Consider the following 27,338-nt stretch of genomic DNA (forward strand, 5'->3'; position numbering starts at 1 on the left):
AAAGCAAATCAGCTCAACAACTCCAGTGTGCTGTGAGCTGAATGCTGTGATGGATGGAGTGGATGGGAACTCTGAGCCTGTGCAACACTGACCAGCTGCTGGCATTGCAAATGAGCTCAAAGTCAACAAAACCCCTCCCTAGGGACCAGTAAAACGTACATCGTGACCAGTGCTGTGCTTTCAGCTCACTCGTGGTTTGGGCTCTTCTTACCAGCTGCTGACTGGTTGTGATTTGCAAGAGTTCCATTGTTGGTGACCTGGGGCCAACAGGAAAAAGTCACTTTGTGTAGACTTCTTATTGCATGTAGGAATGCCATATTATGTTCTAGATGCCTTTATCTCCTTGGCATGGGGCTTCTGCCTCGCTCTGCTGACATCATCAACACAGAATATGCCCAAAGTAAGCAAAGGAGACACCAAGACTACACTGGTTGGATTATTCAGATCTCTGTTAAGTGAAAAATCAGCAATAATAACTTTAGAGGGCTTGAGGTCAGGGCACTATGTTATAGTAAAACTGCAGAATTATCAATTGCAGGGGCATGAGCGCCTTCAAAAACAGAACTTGAGGAGTTTTTGGCTAATCCTGGTAGAAAGATGTCTCAAATGTGAATGGAGATGTGAATGGAGATGGAGTTTTTTTGTTTGTTAGGGGTTTTTTTGCCTTTTTTTTTTTTGCTTTGATTTTTTTAAAATGAAAATTTTACTCACTTTTTAAAAATAACCTTAAAGATGCTTGTAAAACAGGAGGGTTGCTAAAATGTAAAATAGAATTGGTAAATGTTTACAAAAGTCACACAATTTTATTTAACTTTGGCAAAGTAATAAAAGGGTACATGAGTCACAAACTTGACATTCTCATAAGAAATGACAAATACAGTGCAGAATGTTGCAGTTACATTAAATGCTTTGTTTTACTCAAGCAGAATGAAACAGGTAATTCAACAGAAAATACCACTAGTAAGTTTTTAAATGTGAAAATGTACTTGTCCTTTTATAGTGAATTTAAAGCAGCAATGTAATTTTTGCTAAAATATTCCTTAGAAAAAAAAGAGAATTTGGATACTTTCCTAAGGTTAGTATTTTTCAACTCAAAACCAATGACACAATTCACCTCCTAACTGTTTCTCTGCCACTAAGTTATGTTCTCTTCAGGATGTTCAGTCCTGTCCTGTGGTTTCCCCTAGTCCTTCTAGCCCTATTTAGTTGACAGGCACAAATGGTACAGTGTTTGTCAGAAGTGGGACAGGACTGTTAGCTTTGATTTCAAAGATAAAGCAATAAAATGTTTTCTGATACTAAATTAATGTGACCTTCTGATTCTAGTTTTGTGGGGAGTTTTATCAAGAGAAGTACTGTCTGTTTTGAAATTGCCCACGATCTCTTTATCAAGAGATTCTTTACATCTCTTTAATTTAATAAAATGTAATATAAAATGGAGGATGCCCCAGTATATAAATTTATTTCCAGTACACAAATTAGAGGAGCTGCACTTCAACATTCTATAGTAAAACAAAATGCCACCAGGATATGTTCTACATACACTACTGCTTTAAATCCTGTGAGCTGCATTCCTTTCTCCAGCTGTTTATTTCCCTTCTTACTGGAGAAAAGTCATGCTTGCTTCTGGTTTAAGTGTCATCCTTTAATGAACTAATATACTGATTAGTATTTGACAGTGGAAATGATAAATTTAATACATAGTCTCGCCTAAAGGCTTTGCAAATGCATAGGATTAAAAACAGCATTATAAAGTGTGGGTGTACTTTGAAAAGTGAGATCAGAGACTTCAGTGTTTGTTTTTCATGTTGACAGCATTTGAAATTTTTTTTACAGATTAAAAGTAGGTGCCACAGTTTAAAATCCAACTGGGTTCTCCCCCAACCCACCAACATGTATTCCATTTTGATTCTGAAAACCAGATTTAACTTTTAGAAACCTCTTTGTCTGCATCAGTTTCAAGTAAAGGAAGGCAACTGAGGATTAGGGTCAACAAACTGATGCCAAGGAAATGATATCTTTAGTAAATAAGGAGTAAAATGTTAATGTTGTTTTTATCCCTGAAGTAAGCAGTTGAGAACGCTCAGGTTGAGCAGGTCAGATCCAAACACTGTCATCTGAAATCACTTCCTGGAGTAGAACCACACTTTAGAGGTCAGTGTGTCACATATCAAAGCTGACCTTTTGTTATGCAAGATGCATGCAAAATCTGCTGGAATCTAGATCAATCAGCACAGTCATCAGATGAAGATTAAATGAAAGTCACAACAGTAATTGCAAATTCCTCAGTTTTGTCCTATATTACAGGGTGTTGAATTTCATCTGTGTGAGACTTATATCTTGGAGAACTAGTAGTGGGTATTCCTTGTGTGCAGCCCATAATACAGCTACTAAACCAGTGCTTATTCAGGGTGCTGATTCAGTCCATTAAAAAAGTTAAACAGACAAGCTTAAAAAGAAATTCCCAACCACAGAAAACATAAACAAATAACATTTTTATTGCACTGTTTCGTGACTTGTAGACGGTTCCAGATCTTTTTTGTAGGAATACAAGGACAATTTAGGCAGTGCAACCACCCAAACTATTGGACTTCAGCATTACCTACACAGAATTCAGAGAGAGAGAATTCCATTTCATCTTTTAAGAAGCAACCTGAAATAAAAACAGCTTGCCCCCCCTTAAAAAAGCAATATTCTGATACACATATTTTGCTACACATGCATGAGGCTATCCTATGATGTTATCCTTTTCAGCAGGGTTACATTTTGAGGCATTTTCACGGTTCCCCCCAAAATTCTTCCAGTGTGTTGGGCCAGCAAATGATGTGAGCTAGGTCCTGTGTCCTCCCAGCCAGAATCCCAGCAACTGGAGCCCAAAGGCCAAACAAAACCAGTGTTGAGTGGTGCTGTCTGCAAGCACCCTCACCTCAAACAGACTGATAATCCCTAGCAACTATCGATCTTGGCTACCCTTACTTCAGCTTGGCACAAGATGGAGTAAGGCAGACCAGAGTCTGTCATCTGTGTTGGATCACTTGATTAAAAATCAAGGACTACATGAACCAAAGAGGCTGAAATTTAGGTCACCTGCTACTCAGTGACTCGTTAAAACATCAGAAGTCTGTCCCATTTGTCACAGGCCATGGTTAAAACTTCTGAAATAAGTCTCGCGAAAAAGGACAGTCCAATCTAATATTTTTATTTGCAATTATCTTCTGGATTCTCCTGCTCCCTCCCACAGTAAAATATAAATACAAAATGTTCACACTTATTTTGATGGCAAATATGTTTTTTCTTCTTTCCCACATTCTTTATGGCGTGTAAGGTGGTGGCTTCTCAAAAGGTGGGAAATAGGGTGGTGAGTAACGAGGTGGTGCATTCGAGGCCCACATGTAGCTGGGGGATGGTGACAGGGACTGGGGGTCATCAGAGAGGCCAGAAGGAGTGGAGGCTGGAAACACGCTGGAATGCTGCAGGGAGACAGCAAAGGCTGCAATGTAACCATTTCCTAATGGAAATGACTGTATCAAATGATGTTTCATTACCAAACAGTTCAAAATTAACATTTCAAGGTTCACCTTAGCGAATTGTGTACATACAAATAACACTTCAGATAACTTGTTGCATTCAAAGTAAGCACAGCCTGTAAGGAAGGGTTTTGAAAAATGAGGCTCCTTAGATCCAAAATTGAAGCTATTTTAAAAAAATTCCCATCACTTCTGTGTGCCTGCTGCATTTCACAAAGACTGGAAAACTGAAAACTGATGAGTTCCTCTCAAATCTTAGGTGTCACACACCAACAGTAGCAACAGTGAGTGAGCTGCTCCCAGTTCCAGAGAACTGGGTCTGCAATTTTAGAGTTGTGTATGAAAGCCAGGTTTCTGCAAGGGGCTAGGCTTTCTTAGGAATTCTGGTGTGTTGTTTTTTCTCCTGTGAAAAATGTGTGGAATGAGTGGGAGGCATTCTTGCACCAGAGAGAGTGCATCCTTTGGAAGGGGTTTGAGAGGCAGGGCTGGGCTTGTTCCACGTGCTGTAGGGTGTCAGGGGAGAGGGGTCAGGGTGGTGCAGTCACTGCTTGGAGCAGAGCAGGGCTCAAAGCAAGGGAGTCTGCACAGGCAGAGGCTCAGCTAATGCTCCCATGCAGGCCCCAGGTTCCCTGGAAGATATGCAAGGCTCAGACTTGGAATTTCATGTTAAAGAGGGACTTGGCTCTATTAAATTTAGATGAGTTGAATTTATGCCCAGCTTTTGTGCCGTCTCCTGAGCCAGCACCTGTGCTCACAGCAGTGAAACCCAGACACTTTGATCTGTCTGGCTGAGCTGTGTTAGCAGAGCCCAGCAGAACTTCCAGTTACAGAGTAGGGAAATCCCCCATGCTGAGCTCTCTGCAGGTGCTGGGGCTGCCACACTGGCAAGCTCTGGGTCAGACAGAGCTTAGAACTGCTGAGAAACTGAGAAAAGGACTTTGCAGCAGAGCTTGGTTTGGCAGGCACGGAGGTTGGCATTTTTGTAGCTGCAGGAAGTTACACAGCACCAGTGACTGACCCAAGTTTCATTAATCTCAAAAATGAGTCACAAATACATCCTAGAAGTTCTGACTTAGGTGTTCAATTATATTTAGGAGCCCTGACAACAGCATTGTCCAGTGGCACTAGCAGGAGACCCAGGAAGGTTTAGATTTGAGTTTCCTGTAATGCATGGCTCAGATGAGGGACGTGGTGGCTTTGACAGAGTACACCTCTTTGTTGATGACCAAAATCTTAAACTCTTGTTAATTAAAAAAAAAAGGCTCCTATCGTGGTGGTTGTGTGATGTGTTAATTAACATCACCCCTGTGGTAACATCCACCTGCCAGAAGAGCAGAGGAGGAAATGTCCTCATCTGCTTCAACGAGTGGAAGCTGATGTTGACAGCAAGGTTCACATGGAATTGCTGTTTCCAACAGCACAGCTCCATAGCTCAAAGAGGAAGGGATGCATTACAGCAGGGACCCCTCTTAGGCCAGCTGAAGCATATGGAAAATAACCACAACAAATCAGCTTTTCAGGCATCATGTGTCTTCAGGAGCTCAAACAGCTTATCTCCAAAAGCTCTTCTATTTCTCTCAGACACAGTAGTTGGCCTAATAAAATCTAGTGCCTGAACACCTGTCTTTGCCTCTCTCCTCAGAACCCTGCAGTGCCAGAGGCAATGCCTATTTTTAATGTGATCTCTACTAGTAAGTGATGGGCAGGCAGGCAGCAGGTCCTCCCTCTGGCCTTCACATCAAGGACAGCTTTCAGGAAAACACTGCCTTAGTAAAAGAGAGAACTGCCAAGGACCAATGCCTAGTAGGAAAAATTTGGTATTTTCTGCAGGACCAAGAAAATTAAACTGTGTGAATGACAGGAAGACAGGCCCCCAGAGTCCTGCAGACTGCCTGGATTTAACCTTGCTGCTGAACAAGGAAACATCCTGTAATGTTGCCCACCTGAAAGTCATAAGCAGAGTAGGGAGGCAGGTGAGGAGTGCTGTGGTAGTAGGAGTTGTAAGATGTCACTTGTGGCCTGGAGTAGTAGGTCACTGAAGGGTGTGCATTTTCAACACTGCAGTTCAGTGTAGGGAGGGAAGGAGTCTATCAAAACAAAAAGAGAGTATGAGGCTGCAAACCCAGTCACAGAAAGCTGACAGCTGAATGAAAGCAGAAATTATTTAAAGGAGCACTGTGTGTCTTTAGATGTCAACCCTGTTGCATTAGCAACTGGCAATCCAGTTCCCTCTCAGGCAGCAGTTACATTCCAAGGTCACTTCATTCCACAGCCACTGATTGTTTCAGATTCCAAACAACAAGCTGGCAGTAGCCCAGTGCACACCAATATTGAGACAAAACAGATTTACTTTTTCACAAGTAGGAGAAATTATTAATTACTTCCAAATTACTCTGTTATTTGGTGCACTTTGTGCATTGCTGCTCATTTCTATACATCTTTGTTTGTAGGGGCTCTCTGGTGTGGATCAAATCTCAAAGGGCTGTGATGCACAGCTGGGAATGTGTCTCCTGTTTTATTTGGGAAGATATTGGTGAGTCTGAAAAGAGTTCAGAGCTCTGAAACAATGTACCCTTAGTGCAGGGCCTGAGATTTCTTTGTAAGAAAAACATACAGCCAGGACAACAAATCTCTTTTCTGTGTGAATGGTTTTGTGTTATTCCAAATGAATCACAAACTGAAAAAGCCCCAAATGCGTCTGTTGAACATTCAGTTCCTATCCCTTCATTTGAGCAGTTTAGAACAAAACCTTATGGAAGGTAAGAGGCAGCCTGGTTAAGGGAAGGTATTTCAAAGCTCACATTGTTAGAACAGTATTTTTTTCATTATCTGAAGTTTGGTTTTGATCCCCAGTTCACCCTCTCAGATTCTGCACTATGATGAAATTAGATGGAGACTTTCAGCCTAACACAGTCTGTAAAGCTCAGACTGCTACTACAAAATCAACAATTAATGAGCAACCACCACACTTTTCCTTGTAGAATGTGAACACTATGAAAAGGAAGATCAATTTTTAAGAAAGAGCTTATTTTCAATCATTCTGGTATTGCCAACGCCTCTCTGATGGTTCCTTTTGAAAATACAGTCTCCCAATTCTGTCAATATTTTCTAACTGTGCTCAGATAGTGACAAGATCAGAAAAGTGAAACACTTCCACTTTTTCATTACAGTTATTTCTTGCCCTTCTTCCCACCCTGATCTAAGTAATGCATAGATCATTTGCATTGAAACACCAACAGTTTCCATGATCATTTTTAAAGGCAATTTCCCTGATTTGTTTTCTTTAATGCACTGAGAAATTGATATCCTCTTACCATGTCTTTAAAGCCTCCAAGAATTGCTGCTGTAATGATCCCTAGGAACAGCCCAACTATGTTCAGAATTGTTGCCGACCAGAGCAAGTGGTAAAGGTGGATGATGTCCTGGCAGCTGCTGACATCAATGTACTCATAGTACCCTCCAGAAATCTCTACTCTGCTAGATAAGGGAAAAAAACGACAGTAATGATAAAAAAATGCACAACATATCATAAAACCTAAGCAGTACTGCTGGACAGTAAAATGCATTCTGCAACTCAGTGATAACCTGGACCTTACTGCTGAGGGAGTGGGGATAAATCCTCCTGGATCCCATGCTTGTGGCATCCACAATCTGCCTGCACAAAGGGAGTTCTGAAACAAATTACTTGCACTGTTCTGAAACAAATGACTTTGTGTCTGAACCTGTCTGTTATTTCTTTCATCTGAAAACTCCACAGGGGTCCTGGAAGCTTACCAAGGACAAACCGGTCTTGGAATTACCTTGGGAAATCAGAGTGTGCCCGAGGAGCAGCAGCTGCCCCCCAGGCAGTGCTGGCTGCTCTCCAGAGCCCCAGGGCAGCTGAGTGGGATCCAGGGGCCAGCACAGCTCCTGCCTGGCTCTCAGGGCTTGGCCACCAAGCAGCTCCAGCCCCTCACAGCTCTACAACAGCCTGGGCTGGCTGGAGCCTGGTGCCTCGTCCTTCTGCTCACACTCTGAACCCTTTCCACAGGCAGAAAAGAGAGAAAACTCGGTCAAATCTGGTTAGGTCATTATTTTGGAAAAAAAGAGGCAACTCCTGCAGCACTTGGGCTGAAGTCTTGCAGCAGAATTCTTCAGGAATGACCTCTCTGACTGCTGGGTGGGGAACAGGCTGGCCTTCAGCACAGCTTACCAGTGGCCTGCAGCAAATAGCCCTTCAGAAAACATATTTATCAGGGACAAACAGTACCAAGAGCTTATGAATGACTTATCTCCCAGCTCACATGCAGGGCTAGGCTCAAAGCACATGAGAGCTTTGAGGAAAGGGGGAAGAACTGGCTCATACCTAAGGTCAAGAAGAAGCGGGAGATGCAGGCTCAGCTCCTCAGCAGACCCCACAAGGCCTGCAGGAAACTGCCCCCTTTCACAAGAGTCACCCTCCTCTGCTGATTACTCAACTTCGGCCTCTTTACCCTTTTTACTCCCACATTTCATTTAAGGAGGCCACTGCAGGAGACATCTCAAGGAGGAGATGAGGATTTCAATCAGAATCGAGGCACCGCAGCTTACAAAAACCCGTGTGCTGGCTGGCACAACCTCTGTGTAACTTGAGGGCTCCGTGACCCTCTGACAATAAAACCTGCGAGTGCTGTTTGCAAGGCTCGCTGTGGAGCTGTGTGAGAGCGCGGATCCCTAAGGGAGAGCATCCCTGCGTGTCCTGAGCAGCGGGAAGGGGCTGGTCCCGCTGCCAGAGCCAGGGTTCCCAGCATCAGGAACAATGCAGGATTGCTGTCCCGTTTGCCGTGATTTCCATCCTTTACATGTGCTCTAACCAGAGTGTCCGTGCCTCTCACTGAGACACCGCCCAGCACCTCCTCAGTGCAGGATGTTTGTGTGGTTCTGAGCAAGATTAAAATAACAACTGATATCTTTTATCATAGTGGGGAAAGAGGGTCGGGGCAGGTCTCAGAACCAGGACTGGGGAAAAAACAAAAATACCAACAAAAACAAAAGAAAAAGAAAACAAAAAAAGTTTCAAGCTTTTCCATTCCATTCCAATCAGGTCTCTCTCCAATCAGTATCCTCTCTTCAGCTAGTAAAAAGGGATTGTGTCCTTTAAACTACCCAAAGGAAAGCAAGAGCTTCATGCCTCTTTCACACACACAAAGTCCTACAGAGACCGGGATCACTTCCCAGCACGGGGAACCACCCACCTTGTCCCAGCAGCAGCTTTTGATCTTCCTTCACCACAGTCAATGATTTAAGTGGAGGCCAGCCCAGCTAAGTACTGTGAGAAATGCTAAGCCTGAAACAGCCCTAGGCAAGAGCCAGCAGTAAAAAAAATCAATTTATTAATGCCTTGCTAACACACATTGGACACTCCACAAGGTATAAGCAGCACACGCTGTAAATTAAGCTGGCTTAGGCACAGTAGCCAGATCTCAGTGGTGTGATTGCTCTGCAGCGGTTCTCGATCGGGAACCACCTTCTGCCTCACTGCACAGAGCTGGTTCACCTTCCATCCCCGTGTGAGCATGACAGACACTCACTGGGCAGGGAGGACACTGGCTTGTGCAGGCACAGATGGCACCAGCTGTTAACTCTCCTCTCGGCTAGCAGCGGGGGGAATGGAATGGTGGCAAGGTAAAGAAGAACAGTGTGCCAGGTTTTTTGCATCTTCAACATTCTCAAGGGAAAAAACAAAACCCAGTGCCAACAGAGAAGGAAGGTGTTAAGACAAGCAACTCAATAGGTGGAAAACCTGAGCAGGACACCAAGCACGAAAGTAATGGAAATTCCTGTGCTCTCATTTTTCCAGCTGGGCTGGCTCAGAGCATGCTCACCCATAGCTGAGATGGCCTTGGTGTGTTTCACACCCTCCTTCACTCGGTTAGCTTTTGTCTGGGACTCCTCCTTGCTAACAAACTGCTCAAGGTCCCTTCCCACAACAACTGCCATTAACTGATAGTATCCTGAAACGAGCTATTGCCAAGGAGCATGACCACCACTCCCTTCCCATGGCCAGGAGTGGCATTTTTGGCTTACTTCCCGCAGTTGTACAGGTCACAGCAGAAGCAGGTATTGGTTTTTATTTTCGGTGTGCAGGGGGCGCGGCGCTGTGGGTGACAGACCGCCTGCGTGAACACAGAAAAAAACCACATAAAGCACAGAACGACACAATCCCCAAAAACAGTTTCTGCTGCTGTTTGGCCTGCTCTGCTGATAGAATTCTCAGTGATCTCCACATCAGCCGCAGGCAGGTTTTTCTTTCCTTATCTCGCTCCCACAAAGCCCTCCTATGGGAACAGAGATGCACTCGGCTGGAGCAGAGCAGTTTCCTCTCACTCTGCTCACAGGCAAGCACGTGCCTGCAGAGGGAGGAGATTCTGCAATTCCTGCAAGCAGCCAAGGCCTTGCTGAGCTAACCCACCTCACCCCAGGGCAAGGCAGAGCAGAGAGCTGTCAACAGCACGGCCCAAACTGAGAGCAGGTTCCAATAGTGATACAGAACTGACCAAAGTGGTTAATTGTATGTGCCTGTGGGTGGTAACACACATGGACAGTCCTCGGCCTGAAAAGAGGGTGGACCACTCCCACACTGCTGTGTAGCATTTAACTTTGAACCCTCCAGCAGGCCTTCTAATTTGGCATATAATGGTTATTCAGACTTGTGAGGAAAGCTCTGAGAGACAATCAGTGCTCAGCAAAGGCAGACAGACCTCCATACACACTATCAGTATGTGGCAGGATCATCCATCCCCTACAGGCTTCTCTTTGCAGAAGACAACAGGAGAGGTGCAGAGACTGGTACTTTCTGCTCATATACACAGAAATTATTGCTGTCTGAAACTTTGACCCACCACCCAGCCCCTATGGATGCACAGCTGAAGAGCTAGACAAACTGGTGAACTTTTCTATCCTACATCCCCTTCTCTCCATCTGCTGTCACTACTGAGGCAGTACATGGAGAACCCCCATTCCGAGTGCTCCCAGCACCCTGCTGCCACCCCAGGCCCAGCCTCCCGCCCACTCCTCACTTTGCAGACCTCCAGGACACTGGAGCAGGTTCCTCCCCCTGCTCCAAGCAGCTGGGCCCTTGGCAGGACTCAGCAGGACCTGCTCTCACCTCTGGTGGGGTCGTGCTCTTGGAGTAGTACTGACACCGCCCCGCGTACAGCGGCCGCAGATCCTGCCAGAGAGAAAGCACCAGGCTTAGCCCTGCAGCAAAAACAAACTCACCCAAAGGGGCTGGGAAAGGGACCACACTTTAGAGAGACCCTGATCTCACACCAGCACCTCGATGCAGCCAGAGCTCTGCAGCCCCCACCCCAGTCCCCTGAGCCCTGGGTGATGTTTAACCCTGCTCCTTGGAGGCATGGTAGTGTTACAGCCAGCATGGGAGGTACAGTCTCTTAATCTGGGCTCTTTGGGTGACAGTGGCCATCCTGAATGGAACAGACACAGACCAGGTCTGCTTGACCTATTTCTGAAGGCTCTTGCTGAATCATAGCAAATTTTCATTAATTGTTCACAAATTTGTCCTTCCTGTGCTCTTCAGAGTCTTGTGGGAAAGCTCTGGAGGATCATCAACATTTCAGCCTGCAAACATGCATTAATGCCTCCCTTTGTGGCAGTTTGATCTCCAAGGCAAAACCTCATGGAAAGCAATGCCAGACATGTATCCACATCAGCAAGCCCTTCCCAGGAGCAGCCAAACCAGCTCTCCAGGTGTCTGATCCAAAGCTCAGGCAGGCAGGGCAGTGGCAGCAGCTGGCAACAGGAAGAATCCTTTGTGCTGGTGTGGCAGAAGCACATTTCCAGCAAGGTGGTGACATTTTTGGACTGTCAGGTGGTAAAGTGAAGCCAAAAGCCCATCTGTTCATCAAGAGGCAGAAACCAAAGCCTCTGTCATCACAACTGCTCAGCTCTGGTTGCCCCAGATGTGCAGCCACCCCCAGAGCCATCTGGGAGGAGCTGCCAGCTCATGCCACAACCCAACCCACACCTTTGGGAGGGTGTGACCTTTGGGAGGTCACACCCTCCCAAAGGGGGTCAGAGATGGCCCAGACTTGCTGGTTTCATCCAGACAGACGGACGCCCATCACACAAGTGAGAGGAGCTGCCCTTTGCTCTGCCAGCAAATCCTGCCATCCAACCACCTTTCCACCACTGCAATGCTCAGGGGCAGGAAAGAAGAGCCATCTTCACAAGGAACATAACTAGCCAGCTGACACAGGGAGTGTCCATTTCATGGGTAATTCTGACCCTCTGAAATTCTTTTCCGTTCTCATACAAATAAACTCCAATTCTGTCTTTTTAATTCCTTTTTGCCAAAAATTTTAAAAAAAGTCATCAAACTGCAGAGTTGCAGGACAAAAAGCTGTTTGCAGTTACAAATTTCAGTCAAAAAGCAGAAATAGAATTGTGTCTTTTTATCTGTATAATAATAACTAAAGCTTCTGCACATCCCACTGTACTAGTGATTGGTCATGACAACAGTAGCTCATAATTTTTTAAGTCACCAAATGGAAACTGAGAACCTACTGCAAATGTTTCCTGTTTATACTGCAACGCTTCAGTGAGCTTCATATCAAATTGCTTCATTCTACTACAGCATCCAGTGATTCTCTCTGCATTAAGAACCAGCTCTGCCAACATTTAAAACAAAATAGATGCTATTACTCATAGCTTGTCCCTTGGCAATGGCTGTAATTCACATTACATCTTAAGTGTTCTGATACTCAATAAACACATAAAGCCAAAAAAACCCAAAGCAAAGCTTTAAGATCTTAGGGCTTTCCACTAATTTTTAAATATTTTTTTTAAATGATAACATTTTTCTAAAGCTCGTGATTTAAAGCAGCATTCAGCACACGATATATATTTACAGGGATGTAGGCTGATGCAGACACCATCACTTGTTTTCTTAGAGTGAAAGCATGGCAGGACCAGTGTTTCCCTGGCAGCACTTACGATGTGTCTGGCAGCAAAGACACCGTCTACAATGGCACAGCAGAAGGCGGCGATCACACCGAAGCTGATGAAGACGATCGATGCAACCAGCTGAGAAAGGAAAACAAGCAAGGTATCACCTGCCTCTCCACAACCAAGTGATCAGTGCCCTCTCCACAAGGATATGTAAAGCACGGTCGATAAGCCCTGCTGCAATCAATGACCCAAATGCTGGCCCGGGCTGTGCAGCCTGCTCTGGCTGAAGGCACTGGATGTGTGTCTGCTCTGGCAGAGTGGCAGGAGCAGGAGCATTGTGCCAGACTGGCTCTCTGGGGACTTCATAGAGTAATGCAGGTTTTTTCATGACTCCAATAGGCTAAACTTGGGCTGAGGATACACCTCCTCTTCTGGCTGCTGCTGTCCTTAACTCTCCCCTGGAGAGATGGAGGATTTCTTCTCTCCTCACCCTGGAGAGGAGCTGTGGGGAGCTACTCCTGTGAGCACTTCCTGAGCTGTGAGGATGCAGGAGACTGCAGGGTGTGAACCTCTCTGCAGGGACTGTGCCTTCAGGGAGCAGCACTTGGATGCAGGCACAAGCACAAACCATGAGCAGAGGGCAGTGACCAGCCGATGCCATGGGTGCTGCACACCCTCACAGCAGCCTGGCTGGGCTCTGGTGCCAGCCTGTGCCAAGCACAGTCCATCCAGCTGCCACTGGAGAGCTGCAAGGAGAGAGACTTCCCTCCACCTGCAGCTTGAGAAGGGCAGTCAGACAGGCATGATCCTTTTCCACTGGCCCCGTCCTGCCCGTTCCTAAAGTTAGGGTGAAAGGATTCAGCAGGTAAAGCAGAAATAATCTCCAATCCAGGTATGAGAAACAGTGTCTATTCCCACAAGGCCACCTCAAACACCACCACTGACACCACCTCTGCCAAAGAGCCCTGCTCAGCTGGGGGAGCCTGCACCAGTGCTGACAGAGCCCCTCTCACACCTGAACTCAGCTCAGCTGCTGCCCCTGGGCTCCTGAGCAGCTCCTCACACACAGAGCTCCCAACACTGATCCAAATCCCCACTGCCAAAGCACTCTGGGGATATCAGCAGGGCTGCAGGGGGAGGGCAAGCACAGCATTCAGACAGCCAGGGTCACCAGATGCAGCTTGGGGAACAGCTTTCAATATTACTTCACATATACTGAAATATGTTATTTCAATATATTGACAGTATTTCAGTGTAAAGAACAGGAGCTCCCTGGTGGTTTTCCAACTCTGGTGACTGAAACCTTAAAGTGTCAGTTGCTGGCAGCTGTAAGAACTGTTTCTCCACAAGTACAAAGGTGACTCTGGTCATGGGGGAGCTGTAAGCAATAATAAAAATCTCTACAGCCCAAATACAAAGCTAACAGTTATCCCTGCCAGCGCTGACAGATACCTCAGGTCTCCTGACTTGGGGATGTTTGCTTTGAAGATCCAGGTACTAAGTTTGCTTGAAAACCTTGGCTCCTGCCACTGCCCAAGGCTCCAGCTCTCAGAAAGACAAGCCAATCCCCCAGACAAATACAATCCAGAAGGATCCTATGTGTGTTTCTAGAGCACCTCAGGATTTTTAGGTTAATCACACTGTTATCTACATCTCCCTAGGTGAAAACAGATCTTGTTACAGTGACCTCATGTATAGACCAGATCAGCTTGAATAAGGACTGGAGATGCCAGAGGGCTCACCTGGGGCAGTGGAAATGGCTTATTTAAAAGTGAAAGAAAATAAAGTGGTTTTGTAGATGAGGCAAGCATTCAAGGCACAGGCATTGGACCTGCAGCAGCAGAGAGAGCAGGCAGTGAAAGGACCCCAGTGACAAAGTGAAGGTGTCACGACCACAACAGGCTGTTACTGGAATATTAGATGCTGTGCCACAAAGTACTAGCAGATGGCAGCAGGTGACAAGTTTTCCAGGACCAGATCCTACACTGATCCTGTTTCTGTCAGCTGTAAACTCCTGCATTTCTTCCCCACTCAGCCCCACCTTGGCATGTCTGGATCCCAGCTCACACCATCCATTACAATGTCACACGGTCTCACTACCAAACCACGGACACCACACAAGCAGAGAAAGTCCAGATTTGATGGAAGACATGGGGTTTATGGCTTAGGTTATTTTGTAGCAAGTTTAGTCTTTTGTTTCATACACACATGAAAGAGGATATTTATCCCAAATAGCATGAGCCTTAGAGATGGGAAGTGAGTCAAACACTAAATATATACAATTAGGGAATTTGTCAGTCATCTCTGCTCACAGACAGGAGCTGCTAATATGGTGATTTAAAATAAATACAAAGTTAATGATTCTTTCACAACAGCCCTACCAAGAGGTAAGTATCTGATGCTCACTTTATTTACATTACAGTTTTCTCCCTCTCAGATGTAGAAAGAAAAGCCTGAAAACCAAAAACAGTGCATTTATGGTAGAGAAAAAAATCAAACAGCAAATAGAAACATACAAATGGAAAGGAATGAAAGAGAAGAAATGCCTTTAAAAGAATGTCTTTACAAACAAACTGTGGGCCTGATGGTAGATAAGGCCAGATATGGAGAGGAGAAAGAAGCAATGGGGGGAACCATAAATTCCATAGGAATTCCACTAATTGACACAGACAGTTACTCACTGGAGACTGTGCTAAATCTCTGGATTTAGAGAAAAAGAACAGAGACACAAGGAAAAAGGAAAAAGGGGGGTATACATTAGAAGGGGGTATTAGGTGTCTCAGGAAGTCTGTACTTCTCATGTACCTCAGCCAATGGGGAAAGAGAGGGGGAAATGAGGCTGGGAAATGAGGATAAAAAAGAGGCTGTGTCCCCTAAACATTTTGAGAGACCCCAGGGGAAACGAACCATGGCCTCTCCCTTTATTCAGTAAAGTTATAGGACTCCTCTGTCTCCTTTTTGGACATCAGTCTCTAGTGTTTGTGGATTAATTTTCTTGACAAAATTAATTTTAAAAATCCCAGTTTTCAACTTGCCAACAAGATTATTTTTGATTTGGGGTTGATAATACTGTTACTGTAGCAAGCAGAAGTCCCTCCCTAGAGCTGTGTGATATTATTGACTGATCCTCACTCGTGTAACTCCAGATGAAGTCAGCCACACCAAACAGCATTCAGACAACAAAAGACAAACTTGGTTTGGACAGGGCAGGAGTGTCCTGGGCTGAGGTTCCCTTTAGGTGATGGTACAGCCCCAGATGAGCTGTGAAGGTGCTGGTTCTTACTCTCCATGGCACAGATGATTGTCATAAAGGTGTGTAAATTGCTGACTCCTCACTTGGAATCTGCTGAGTGGGCAGTGGGGTGTGTGCCAGAGCTGCCTGAGCAGCTCCCTGTGGGCACAAAAGCTCTCCCTTCCCCTTCCCCTTCCCCTCCCCTCCCCTCTCTGGCATGGAGGTCAGTACACCTGGGTGGGAAAAGCCAGGGGTCTGTTCCTGTCAGCAGGGTGGGGAAGTGAGAAGTGCTCCTGCAGGCTGGCTCTCCCCATCAGCCACACAGGCTGGCTCCACTCCTCACACTCACCAGGTCAGGCAGGTGTTCTGTCACCTCACTGACGGACACCTGCACCAGAGCACAGCTGCACAAGCTGCTCTTGGCTCTTCTGCCTTCAGCTGCACAACAAGCCAGACCAAGGCTGCCTTTTAGCAAACTAGGACACAGGGGAAGTTCAGAGAAGTTGAAAAAATAAATCCTTCACGGCCAGTGGTACCACAGAAACATGCAATGGACAAAGCTGCCACTGTGAAGTGCTCCTGGGTAAGGAGGACATGTGACTAAAGCACAGGGACAAAAAGTGACAGCTACTGCACGTCCTCTCTGCCAGCAGAGTGGAGACATGCTCACTGCCAGCCCAGGCAGCAGTGATGCAATCCCTGCAAAGCTGGGTCATGAGTGTTTTTTAGGACACAAAATGACAGAGAGATGAAAAGAATAAGCTCAGGCCACCCAGGGCTCTTCAGAATAATCAAACAAGTCAGAGCCACACTGTCACTTGTGGGCACTCCTGTGAAGAGTCCAGGACTGGCACGATATGGTCATTGCTCAACCAGACACTGACATGCTGCTAATAATACATGATGAGCAAGAGGCTGAAACCCTGCTAGGACAGAAAGAACAGGGATATGTTACTCTTGCAGAGCCAGGGTGAAAACAACAAAAACATCCCCTGGGAAACTCACCTCCCCTGCACCCTGTCTGACTGTGGGAAAGGCAAATGTCATCTCCTGCAGGGTCTGCCTCACCCTCTCCTCCTGCTCTGCAGGGAGCACGCTATGTGCAAAGCAAAGGCAGCACAAAGGCAGACTCTGGATTTGGGCAGGAATTTCTCCCATCTGCCTTTGCAGAACCCGCCTTGGTCAGCAGAGCACACAGCTAACCTGACCCCTGAGCCCCCTCCAGCCCTGCCACAGCAGGACAGGCTGCAGGGACAGCCCCACCTCCCTGGGCTCTGTGCAGCCTCAGAGCAGGGATCTCACTGCCAGGGCTGGGGCAGGCACGGCCCAGGGGCTGCAGCCACTCTCCTGAGTGAGGTGGGGGCAGGGAACAGAGCCCCCACAGGGGCCTCCTGGGCTGCCAGGAACCATCCCCAGCTCTCAGGAGGTATGCAACACTACCCCAGAAGAGTTAGGAAAACCTAAAATAATACTCTTTACACACAGTATGTGAGTTACTGTCATTTTTTTAGTAAAGTTTTAATAAAGAACTTACCATTTGCCTTTTGTTTTCTATCAAGTTTGATCCAATTATTCCAAGGAACGACCCAAAACCAAGCTGAAAAACAATGTAGTGTTAACATTTAGAATGATACCCAACATATTTTTCAAACAGACAGAACACAATTAAATCCAGAAGCAGCAAAAGAACATTCTGCTGATGTGTGAGCTCTCTTCCTTCAGCAAGAAATCAGTGGAGTCTCTCACTAGCAGGAACTATCAGGTGTAGCCCACATATGGCACTAAAAGCATGTGTAGAAACCAAAAGGATGAGTTCTGAATTCCATCTCCCCAGTGATGCTGAGGAATGGCTGGTGGATGAGGATATGCATTGCTGTCTTGGAGCAACCCTACAAACACTCAGGAGCCTCCAGATGCAAACCTAGCAGGACCTGTGCACTAAAACCTCCAGGACCAGGATTCTGTGACTTCACTGAGCTTGTGAGCAACCACCTCAGTTCTCAACTCAGAGGGTTCCACAATGTGCAGCATGAAATAAAGGAAATTTATACTTTGGAAGATTTAGCGGTTTTCTGTCTTCTCTTACTCCTCCCTCATTTCCAGGGGTGAGGATGCATCGACCAGGGTGCTCTACCAGAAGAGCTCACACTGGCCCAACAGAATAAGGCACTGCAGCCAAAGTCTCTTTTCTGGCTGCTGCAACTGACTGCACTCATTGCAGCTCAGTGAAGTCAGCCAGGAGAGCAATTTCCCACCTCCTTTCTCCATAGCCTTAAGCTACACTAAGAAGAAGTTTCTAGGACAGAGCATACCTCAGCCAGGACAGAAACAGGGACTTCAAGCAGGAACCATGGACTAAGAGAGGAGATGCAAAAATAGAATTATGTCACACTGAGAAAGGGCTTTGGTTGGTTTAGAGCATATCCAACCCCATTTCCATGGGTTGGCAAAATAAGAAACACTGGAAAAGTCCTACAGCTGGATCTGTCATACTAAGGAGGTGCAAATCCAGACAAGAGACCAAGGGCCCATGAAGATCCATGTGAGAATGCCCAGTAATTGCCCACCTCCCCAGGAAGAAAAACAAGGCATGAGACAAGCTGTAGTGATTCAAAAATGAGTCAACTACCTTGGAATACATTCTTTGAGATGTAGGAATAGAAAACAAAGGTTTGATGAATCCAGTACTAACAGGCAGAGGCATGTGCAGAGATCAGCAGACACAGATGTGATGTAAACTTGGGCTGCAGCCCTCCCTTGCCCTGCCTGAGCCCAGTAACCTTTGGTGCAGTGCTGCAGGCAGGGAGGGCAGCTGGCTCGAGCTGCAGGGATTCAAGTGGAGCAGCTGATAAGGCTGCTGCTTCCCCACTGCCTGGCTGGCACTCTGAGCTCCTGCAGACCCCACACCAGGCACAAACTGCCATGGTGGGAAGCACTGCAGTGAAGCCAGGGTCTCCTTACCACTGGGGTGGCAAACAGGCAGGGCAGAGCCCTAGGGCACTGCTGAACTGCCCCACAATGACCTGCCAGGGCTTCTGGGCTTATTATTTAGCTCAGGCAAACAACACCTCCACCTTCCTAAAGTAACAGATTTATAGTTCAAGTCCAAGCAAAAAAAAAAATTGGGAGATCCAGGCATTAAGAGTGATGTGGATCCAGGCGTAATTTTCAATCTGGTGATATTTAGCAGAAGGAACTTGTGTGGTAACAGACACCTAAGGCAAATGCTCAAGAAAAATGTTTTGTGTCTTTTGAGCTTTAAGAGAAATATCCGCATGGTGTTTCAGAGCAACCTCAAAACCAAAGGTGAAATGTTTTAGATAATTTAAGATAATTCAAAAGAAGACCTTAGAACAAGTCTGTACATCCAGCAGGTGAAGATTAAATAAATGAGTGGATTCTCATTAACAGGAATTCTCATTGCACTAATGGAAGAACTACTCATTCTTCCACGGATGGGACAAAGAGATCTCAGTAATGTTCCTCAGGTACATCATTTGTTTGCTGGTGGATGTGATCCCCTGGGATCTGTCTGGAAGGAGGACAGGACACAAAGTGAATGTGCTTTTCCAGAGTAAAGCCCCAAGCCAACATCCTTGGCAAGGAACCATCACAGAAGAGGTTTGCCAGCGAAAGCCTAAGAAAGGTCAGTAATTCACACAGATTCTGGCAGCTGCTGTAACTTGGAGACAACACACATATCTCACAGTCTCACTTCCACAGGGCTCCTTGTCTTCTGCACCTGAGCATTACTCTTGTCTGCTGAGCATCACTGCTGTGCTCTGGGCTTCCCTGTCCCAGGTCAGTCATCCAGCCACAGGTGAGGACATTTCCCACAAAAACACAGCTCAGGTATTCACTGATGTAGCTGTGAAGGTGTGGGTGGTCATGGTGGAGGGTGAAGCCATCCTGGCTACAGGATGACACTGAATCCTCTGCTTCAGCTTCTCCAGTTCTATCAATGAGGGACTGAGCTGCTAGAGAAAAAAACCCTCAAAACCCTCTAAAAACCCAAACAAAATCCTATTGATGTGTGGAAGGTCTCCAGTGCCTGGTTCTGTCCTTCCTTGGAAGCAGAGGCCTGGGAAGATAATCCCCTGCATTGAAGCAAACATCTTTGCGTGCTTCCTCCTCACACAAGAGGTGCTTGCCCAAGAAACACAAGCTGAAGGGGGAAAGAAGGGTGGTTTAGGCATGGCAGCAATGAGACATCAATGCCCTCAAGCACATGGTGTGATTCCTGGGGTTGTCCTGGAGTTGGACTTGATGATTCTGATGGATGTCTTCCAGCTCAGAGTATCCTATGACTTTATGATTCTATGTTCCATAAGATGATTCCAGCCATGGAACTGCTCCACACACAGAAGTCACCCACCATGCAAAGAGACTTCTGGCTCTATCTGCTTGAGGACAACACATTCACTGCAGCCAGCCCTTTTTCCCCAGTAAAGGGAGAAATCCCAGCTTGTTATGAAACATCAGCTATTTTAAGCACCTTCTGAAGCATCCAGCAGCACACTGAAATGTTTCCCTGTGCAGTGAGACAGGTGAGGTCATCACACATTTCCACAGAGCAGATTAATGAATCTAGGTGGGGAATTTGGTGACAAACACTAACTGCCAGGGTGCCTCTGAATAAAGTAACTCAACGCCCTTCCCAAGTCCAGGACTTCATCAATTCCTTGAGCAGACAAAGCCATAGAAAAGCGAAAGGATGCTGATGTTCCTGGGCCATAAATAGCTCGGGAGATGTCAAGGGGACGTGAGCAGCAGACTCTGCCCATTTGCATCATCTGCAGGACCTGCTCTGAAGCACGAGGCTCAGCTCAGGCTGGCACAGTGCAGAGTAGGTGTGCAGAGTCTGGAACCAGTCTGTCATCTTTCTCAACACCTTCCTTCTATACTTCTCTTCAAAAAAGATCAGGCCTAAATGCAGGAGGTACTGGGACAAGCCAGAAAACCTAAACCGAAGAGGCCCAACATAACCTGTAACAATGTTCCACACTGCAGTGGCTGTAAAGGGGCTTTCTTCAGCTGTAGAAGAACTTGGGCACAGAAAGTATAAACCTCTCTGAGATCAGCAATGCATGGCAAATAAATCAAACAGCAATAAGACGAGAACAAGCCTCCACCTGGTTTTCTGGAATGGTTTCCAGCCTCCAAATTCAAGGCTCCAAATCAAATGTGCAGCATCCTACAGCTGTTACACCAGGAGCCTCTAGCTGGGGCTACTGACTGCATTTAATCTACTGAGACACCTAATTTGATTGCAGTTCAGTGCTTCTTTTTCAGCATGTCTTAGACATGCATAGGAACAGAGCAGGACTTGCTGTCCAGCTCCAGTTAGATCTCTGCTCATGCCAGGAGTATGTTGTGACATACTTGCCCATCATGCTTCTGCAAGAGAGCATACATCTAATGGCAGGAAGGCTGGACACCTGTGGTCTTCTCTAAATTAAGCCATGTGAAGCTGAAAGATGGTTCTTTCCCATTTTCAGCTGCTGATAACAAAAAAGAAATGGATGTGCTTGTGGCTTTGATGTACAGGCTCCCCTGGCAATCTGCCACAGCTCCTTGTCCGGGGACTCCAATTTGTTAAACGCTTCTGCAAGTAAACTTTATGACCACAAGTTCACGTTACCAGTATTTCAAAACCTGGTCTCTCAACTGCTTTTGGCAATAAGGTCCTTCTTTGCCTTACTTCTGCCTGGGCTTAATGTGATCTATGTAAACAAAGAAGTTCTAAAGTTGCTTCAACTGTCATAAAATCTATTTATCTGTCTCACTACTAGCTCAAAATCAAGTTATTATCTAAGCTCAGAGGAAGCTGCGACTTGGATGGGATTTTTGCATGGGAATGTGCAGCAGGTGCAAAATAATAATAAAACAAGTAAATCAAATGTAATGAAGTAGCTGAACAAAATATTCAGGACAAAATCACCCCTTATAACATTTTCAGCATTACAAGGGACTTTGTAGGCAATAAGTTTTCTAGACCTACCTAGGAGTTCTATACTTACAATAACCCCTGGGTAATAACCTCCAACAGTCACATTTTGGGTTCTTGTTGTAGCAGCTAGGCCCACCGTTAGAATTAATACTGACACAATGAGGAGAGTCACAGTTACGTAGAGGGAATTTCTTTTTCTTCTATTGAACGACCCTAAAAACACACACACACAACAGAATTTGCTGATTCCATCTGGGGAGAGTCACAGCACCACAAATTTCTCCTCCCACTGCCAACCACGCCACGGTGAATTTCCCTTCTTCTGACTTGAGAATATTTTTGGGTTTGCCTGTCACTTTTCACCTTCACTAACATTGCTGTGACGTAGATGAAGAGAGCCTTAAGAACTGCAGCTCTGCAAAGCTCATTTAGATACACTGGAGTCTCCCAGCCCCTCTAGCCTGGAGCAATTGAGCTAATGAGAAATATTCACATTAGACATTTATATACTTTCTGATCTGTCTGCTTGCATCAAGCTAAATAACCCCACTGCATGCTGCTTGTTCTGAGAGGGGAAATTCGACTGTAATCATAAGGCATCCACAGTTTTCCATGCAAATAAGACATCACCAGTAACAGCCACTTCTCCTCTACTTTCAGCAAGGACCAGGTATTTTTAGATGCTTGAATAATGAATTTGTGGATTAGTAAAGCTCATCTACAGCTGCCTGATGATGAGTTTTTTTTTTTTCCCTATATTTATAGATCTCCCAAATGAGCATAAACATAAAAGAGTGATTCCACCAGCCAAGAGGAAAGCTGGCTGTGACACTATGCTCAGCAACATCTTCGGGGTGTGTTTGGTCTGCATGTGTTTTGCCATCTTTGTGTCACTTTGTGGAACAATCCTTTTGATCATATTTAGATACAACCCAGCACCTGCAAGAATGGCTTAGAGGATAATGGATTGTAGGGGCCCCTGCCTGAATCTCTGTGGGCTGCTGGGGCCACCCTGAACCCCATTCCCACAGCCTGGGGCTCTCCAACAGGCCCTGGGAGCAGATAAGGGTATTCCCACCCCAGAGGCTCCCAGCACTTCTCTGGGGGTTTCAGGGAAGGGCAGGAATGTGTCCCAAGGGCAAGGAGCAGCTTTCACCACTGCAGAGTGCATTCCCTACAGCAAACCACCTTGGGAATCCCCACGTGCTCCCTGGCAGCCTGGGCACAGCAAGGTGAAAGTAAAACACCTGCAGAAAGGCCCTGGGGGAGACTTGGTCAAGCCAAGCACAACCTCCTTGTCCAAACTCTCCAGAAAGAGGAGCACACCAGGCCCTGCTGGGCAGCTTTCTGTCTCAGAGGGGCACACCCCAGGTGCCCCCAGGCCCTTCTGGGGGATCTGTGTATTTATGCCAGCAGATAACGAGATCCTTTCACCCCAGCAATGATGATGCAGCCATACCAACCCACACAGGCTGCTACAAATGACCTCCCTTCCTCCACAGGGACAGCTCTCCACAGGGAAAAGCCCAGCAGCTCTCCTGCTCCTCTTCACCAGCTCCAGCCCAACCCAGGAGCTGTGCAGCTGGCAGCAGGGCTCCCTCTCCATGCTCTGGGCTGCCATGGGCACAGGGCTGGATCATTTCACCTACAGATAAGCTTGAAATCACAGACAAGGGCCAAACTTGGGGCTTAAAAACCCAACAGATGGAGAGCACAAAATCACAGAGGGGTAAGGTTGGAAAAGACCACTGGAGGTCAGCTAGTCCAACATGAAAGGCAAGAGAGGTCTATAAAAAAACAGGACTGTCCTTTCTGACTGACCTGCTGTCTCTGGAAGGAAAGCTCTCCACCCACAAACCTTCTGCTCATGTTCCAGACCACAGGTCTGACTGCATCACTGGGACATCACAGGTCCTAAGAGCAAGGAGCCTGACAGCCACTTAGTCCTTAGCTAGATAGTTGCTAATTTCGAACAAAAAAATATTGAATAACTGCTAGAGAACCCCAAGATTCAGGCTGGATATTCTATCAATGATCCTTAGTCTTTCAAGCCATGTTTTACAGGCTGGAGATAAAGGTAGGTGACTGTTTGCTGCAGGTCACATTTGGGGTTACTCTCCTACATCTGCCAAAGAAGTTAATAATAGAAAATCTAGGCTTCTAACTCACTCAAAAATCATTAAGAGCTGAAGCCATTCTGTATGTACTGCCTCACAAATATTATCATTGTGCCACACTTCAGTTTCAATGTAATCATTTAAATGCAAGTGTCCCATAAACGTCTTAAAAAATCCATAACAGTGGGACCAAAACTGGAGAAAATTTGCTGTTTCTTACATAGATTAGTTCTGAAAGGGAAGAAAGGATAAATTCATGCTGCTTCCACAGAATTACCAAACTTCTGATTATTGCTATGGCTTGGCTGGCAAATGAGCAGAGGGTAAATAAGCCCAGCCAGGTGCTCCAGTGGGCAGGGTCAGGCTGGGGTACAGATGTGTGCAGGGCATGGCTGGGGGGTGCTGTGGGCACTCACACACCCCAGCCAGTGCTCCTGCACTGCCACCACAAATGCTACAAAAAGTTACCATGAAAACCACTCTAGAATGAGCATCTTGAAACACCATGTGCAGATGCTGTATTTGTTTCACCACCATCATGTTTTTCACTCTTAATTTCTGTGTTGTTTCCCAGCTTAGAACTGGCACACACCAACATTCAATAGAGAACAGAAACATAAGGTTTCAAACAGAAATTTTCTCAAAGCTTTTCAATATTCCTCATAAGATTAAAAAAAAATATTAAAAGCTTTTATTTCAAGTTCAGACAAAATCAGCCATAATCTTCTAACTTGATATTGAAAAGAGATGTGAAACGGAGGAGATAATGTGACTACCTCCACTTCAGCTCTGTATTGGGATATTAATTACATTTTTTCCTTCTCTGAAAACACCTTGTTACGTGTGTAGAGAGAAAGTGGCTTTGTACTTCTTTAAGGATGCCTGCAGCTGCTTCAGCATACAGACTCACCCAGTATCTCTCTAATAGCTGCTGAAGGGCTGCTCTGACAAAATCCTCTCCCTCAACATTAATTTCTGCTGAAAATATTCCCCATCAGATCATCTTCCTGTGTGCTCCTGAGCTTGGTATAGTTCTGTGCACAGAAGCTGAGCTACGGCAGCTTTGCTATCTCTGCTTTTAAGAGACAGCAATAGCCTTTTCTCTGTGATTTATCCCAAACAGACACCCCAAAACTTGCAGTGCTTACCACAACACAAGTAGACAAGGTGATCCACAACACTGTGCTGAACTCTGTTAGGGAACTGTAAAGTAATTTATGCCATCCATAGCCTGGTTATTGCTTTTGCTAAAATGGCACTCCAAACGGGCACTGGTTTTAGAATGATCGTTTTTCTTTTAAGCATCAGAAGCATCCTCTTGTTTTATTTGCCCTATAAGCCACTCTAAAGACAAGGCTGTCACAGGTTTTTCCAGATTACTTTAAAAGTTTGCAATAATGCATATCTTTGAACTGCCCTTGATTCACTTTTTTTTTCCCCACGATTATTAGAAGAAAATGGACAAGATGGCACAGAAACACGACCGACTTCTCCATCTTGTTCTTTGGGGGAAAAGCCAGAAGCGAAGAATAGGCACAGAGTAGCAGCTCAAGGAAGAACCCAGCTCCAACTTTTACCCCGGGAGAACGGGGGGCAGATGGCACCGAGCCTCCCTCTTCCCAGCCCCTCTCCTTTCGTCCCATTTTTCTGCCACAAAAACATCACCGTGGGAGCTGTGACCCCACGGCTCCGACTGCGGGCCCGGCATGCCCGGGCGGGGGCTGCGGGGCCGGGGGGCCGGTGGGAGGGAGGGCAAATCGCGGGTGGGGACGAGGGGTCCCCGACCTCACTGGGGCTGTGGGGGGCAGCGGCCGCGCTCCGCCCCGCTCCGAAGGACGCTGCCGCTGCCGCGGGGCCGCAGCCGCCTCCGTGCGGGATGCCCCGCCGCGGGGTCCGGCCGCAGCACCCCGGGGCTGCGGGGACACACGGCCGGAGCCGCGCTCTGCCGGCGGCGGGGCGGGCGGGGGGAACGGCGGGGGCGGCCCGGCCGCCGCAGCCCCGGCGGGGTCCCTGGGGACCCGGCGCCCCGCACCGGCCCCGCGGCCAACCCCGCGTCCCTCGGGATCCCCCCCGGGCCGGCACTCACCCACGGAGTCGGGCAGGGCCACGCCGGCCGGGCGCTGCTGAGTCAGGGACTGCCGCATGCTGCCGCCGCTCCCGCCGCAGCCCGCCGGGCCACGGCGGCGGCACAGCCCCGGCACCGGCACCGGCACCGGCCCCGCCGCGCCTGCGCCTCGCTCCGCTCCGCCCGCGGCCGCCCCGGCTCCCCGCGAGCGAGCGGCGACGCGCGGCTCTGGCCGGAGCGGCTGCCTGGCGTCCGGGCCAGCGCTGGGACCAGCGCAGAGGCCTTTTCCCAGGGGGGCTCGGGGAGGGACGGACGGAGCTCCCGCCCCGGCTCCGGAGAGGGCAGAGGTCCTGTCCCGCCTCTGGGAGACCCCGGCACACGCACCGGCAGCTCGGCCGGAGGGGATCCCCATCTCTCTCCGTATCTCTCTCCCCAACCCTCTCCCCGTCCTCTTGCCTTCAGCAGCTCCCACCGTCCTCCAGTCCAGCTGCTCCAGGACATTCTGTACATCTCCAAAATCTCCCTGGCGCCTCTCAGTTGCCCAGTTCTCCCCATCTCCCTCCTCCCTGAGGTACAAATGACAGTCCCGGGCAGCCACCCCGACACGGCCCCGGCCCAGTGGTTCATTTCTCGGCACTCCGAGATCTCCGCTCCAGTGGCAATGCCTGTTGCTGCCTGTGCCCCATTCCATGGAGACAGCCATCATCTGCAATCTCCGTGTCCATGGCCAAGGACCAAGGACAGGCCCTCAGCCTCTGTTTTCTACATCCCATCCGCAAAATGGGGATAAAAGCATTTTTCCAGCAGGCTTCGTAATTGCTTGTAAATCACTATAATGCCCTGGGCTGAGAGGTGCTAAGTACAAATAATGTAATTATTTCAAGCATATTTCATCAACTTAAAAGAAAGCAATACTATCTCTGCTTTAACCCCCCCCCCCCACTTTCACTGGATAAGAGCCTAATGACCAACTTCTCCCTGTAGAAGGGAAAGTGTACACTGACAGCGATGCGAGAGCCTGAATCCCATTCCACCTCCCGAGCTTCGGGATGACAACCCTTGCCCCTGGGCGCCAGCCTGGCCAGGAGATCCAGCTGTGGGCACAGCTGCCGGCGTGCCCTCCTGCAGGCGGGCGGGCACCGGCACGGGCACCGGTACCGAGCGGCAGGCGAGTGGCAGTCCCGGTCAGCCCTGCGCGACCCGGGGCAGCTGCCAGAGCTCTCTGTCTCCCGCTGCGCCCGTTTATTAGCACAGCCGGTGAGCGGCTTTCAGCCACGCTCAGGAGAGGAGAGGGAGGCATGGTGCCTTGCCGGCAGGGACGGCACCGTGCAGCCCTGCGGGGGCCTGGCACACATGTCCCCATGTCCCCGAGCCATCGGGCACCGTCCCATCCCGGGGCAAGGCAGCCTTTCCCCACCCTTGAAAAGGGCCCGGCTCCCTGGCAAAGGGAGAGTCACCGCTCCCATTGGAAAGGTGCCAAGAGGATGAGCAGGTGGACGGTGCCGAGCCCAGGCTGGGA

The 27,338-nt window shown here is 47.6% G+C and overlaps 1 protein-coding gene across 2 annotated transcripts; it reads right to left on the reverse strand.

Moving 5' to 3' along the window:
- Positions 1-3,178: 3,178 nt before the first annotated feature.
- On the reverse strand, positions 3,179-25,922 carry TMEM255A (transmembrane protein 255A). Of its 2 annotated transcripts, none has more exons than XM_030228736.2 (9): positions 25,841-25,922; positions 21,708-21,850; positions 17,222-17,284; positions 12,501-12,590; positions 10,654-10,716; positions 9,573-9,661; positions 6,842-7,001; positions 5,471-5,614; positions 3,179-3,470 (listed from the first exon to the last, which is right to left on the reverse strand). In XM_030228736.2, the coding sequence occupies exons 1-9, from the start codon at positions 25,896-25,898 to the stop codon at positions 3,312-3,314; spliced, it is 969 nt and encodes a 322-aa protein (XP_030084596.1). In that variant the 5' UTR covers positions 25,899-25,922; the 3' UTR covers positions 3,179-3,311. The 2 variants fall into 2 exon arrangements, with proteins under 2 accessions (XP_030084596.1, XP_030084594.1); XM_030228734.2 differs by having other exon boundaries at positions 6,842-7,004.
- Positions 25,923-27,338: the final 1,416 nt, after the last annotated feature.

The sequence above is a fragment of the Serinus canaria genome, chromosome 4A (assembly GCF_022539315.1).
Source record: "Serinus canaria isolate serCan28SL12 chromosome 4A, serCan2020, whole genome shotgun sequence".
Classification (NCBI taxonomy): domain Eukaryota; kingdom Metazoa; phylum Chordata; class Aves; order Passeriformes; family Fringillidae; genus Serinus; species Serinus canaria.

Excerpts from the sequence above, each read along its gene's own strand:
- TMEM255A (XM_030228734.2), bottom strand. The coding sequence starts at position 25,898 with ATGCGGCAGTCCCTGACTCAGCAGCGCCCGGCCGGCGTGGCCCTGCCC. Across the intron at positions 17,285-21,707 it reads GTTATTACCCAGGGGTTATT|CTTGGTTTTGGGTCGTTCCT; the intron begins GTAAGTATAGAA and ends ATTGTTTTTCAG. Across the intron at positions 12,591-17,221 it reads TAGAAAACAAAAGGCAAATG|CTGGTTGCATCGATCGTCTT; the intron begins GTAAGTTCTTTA and ends TTCCTTTCTCAG.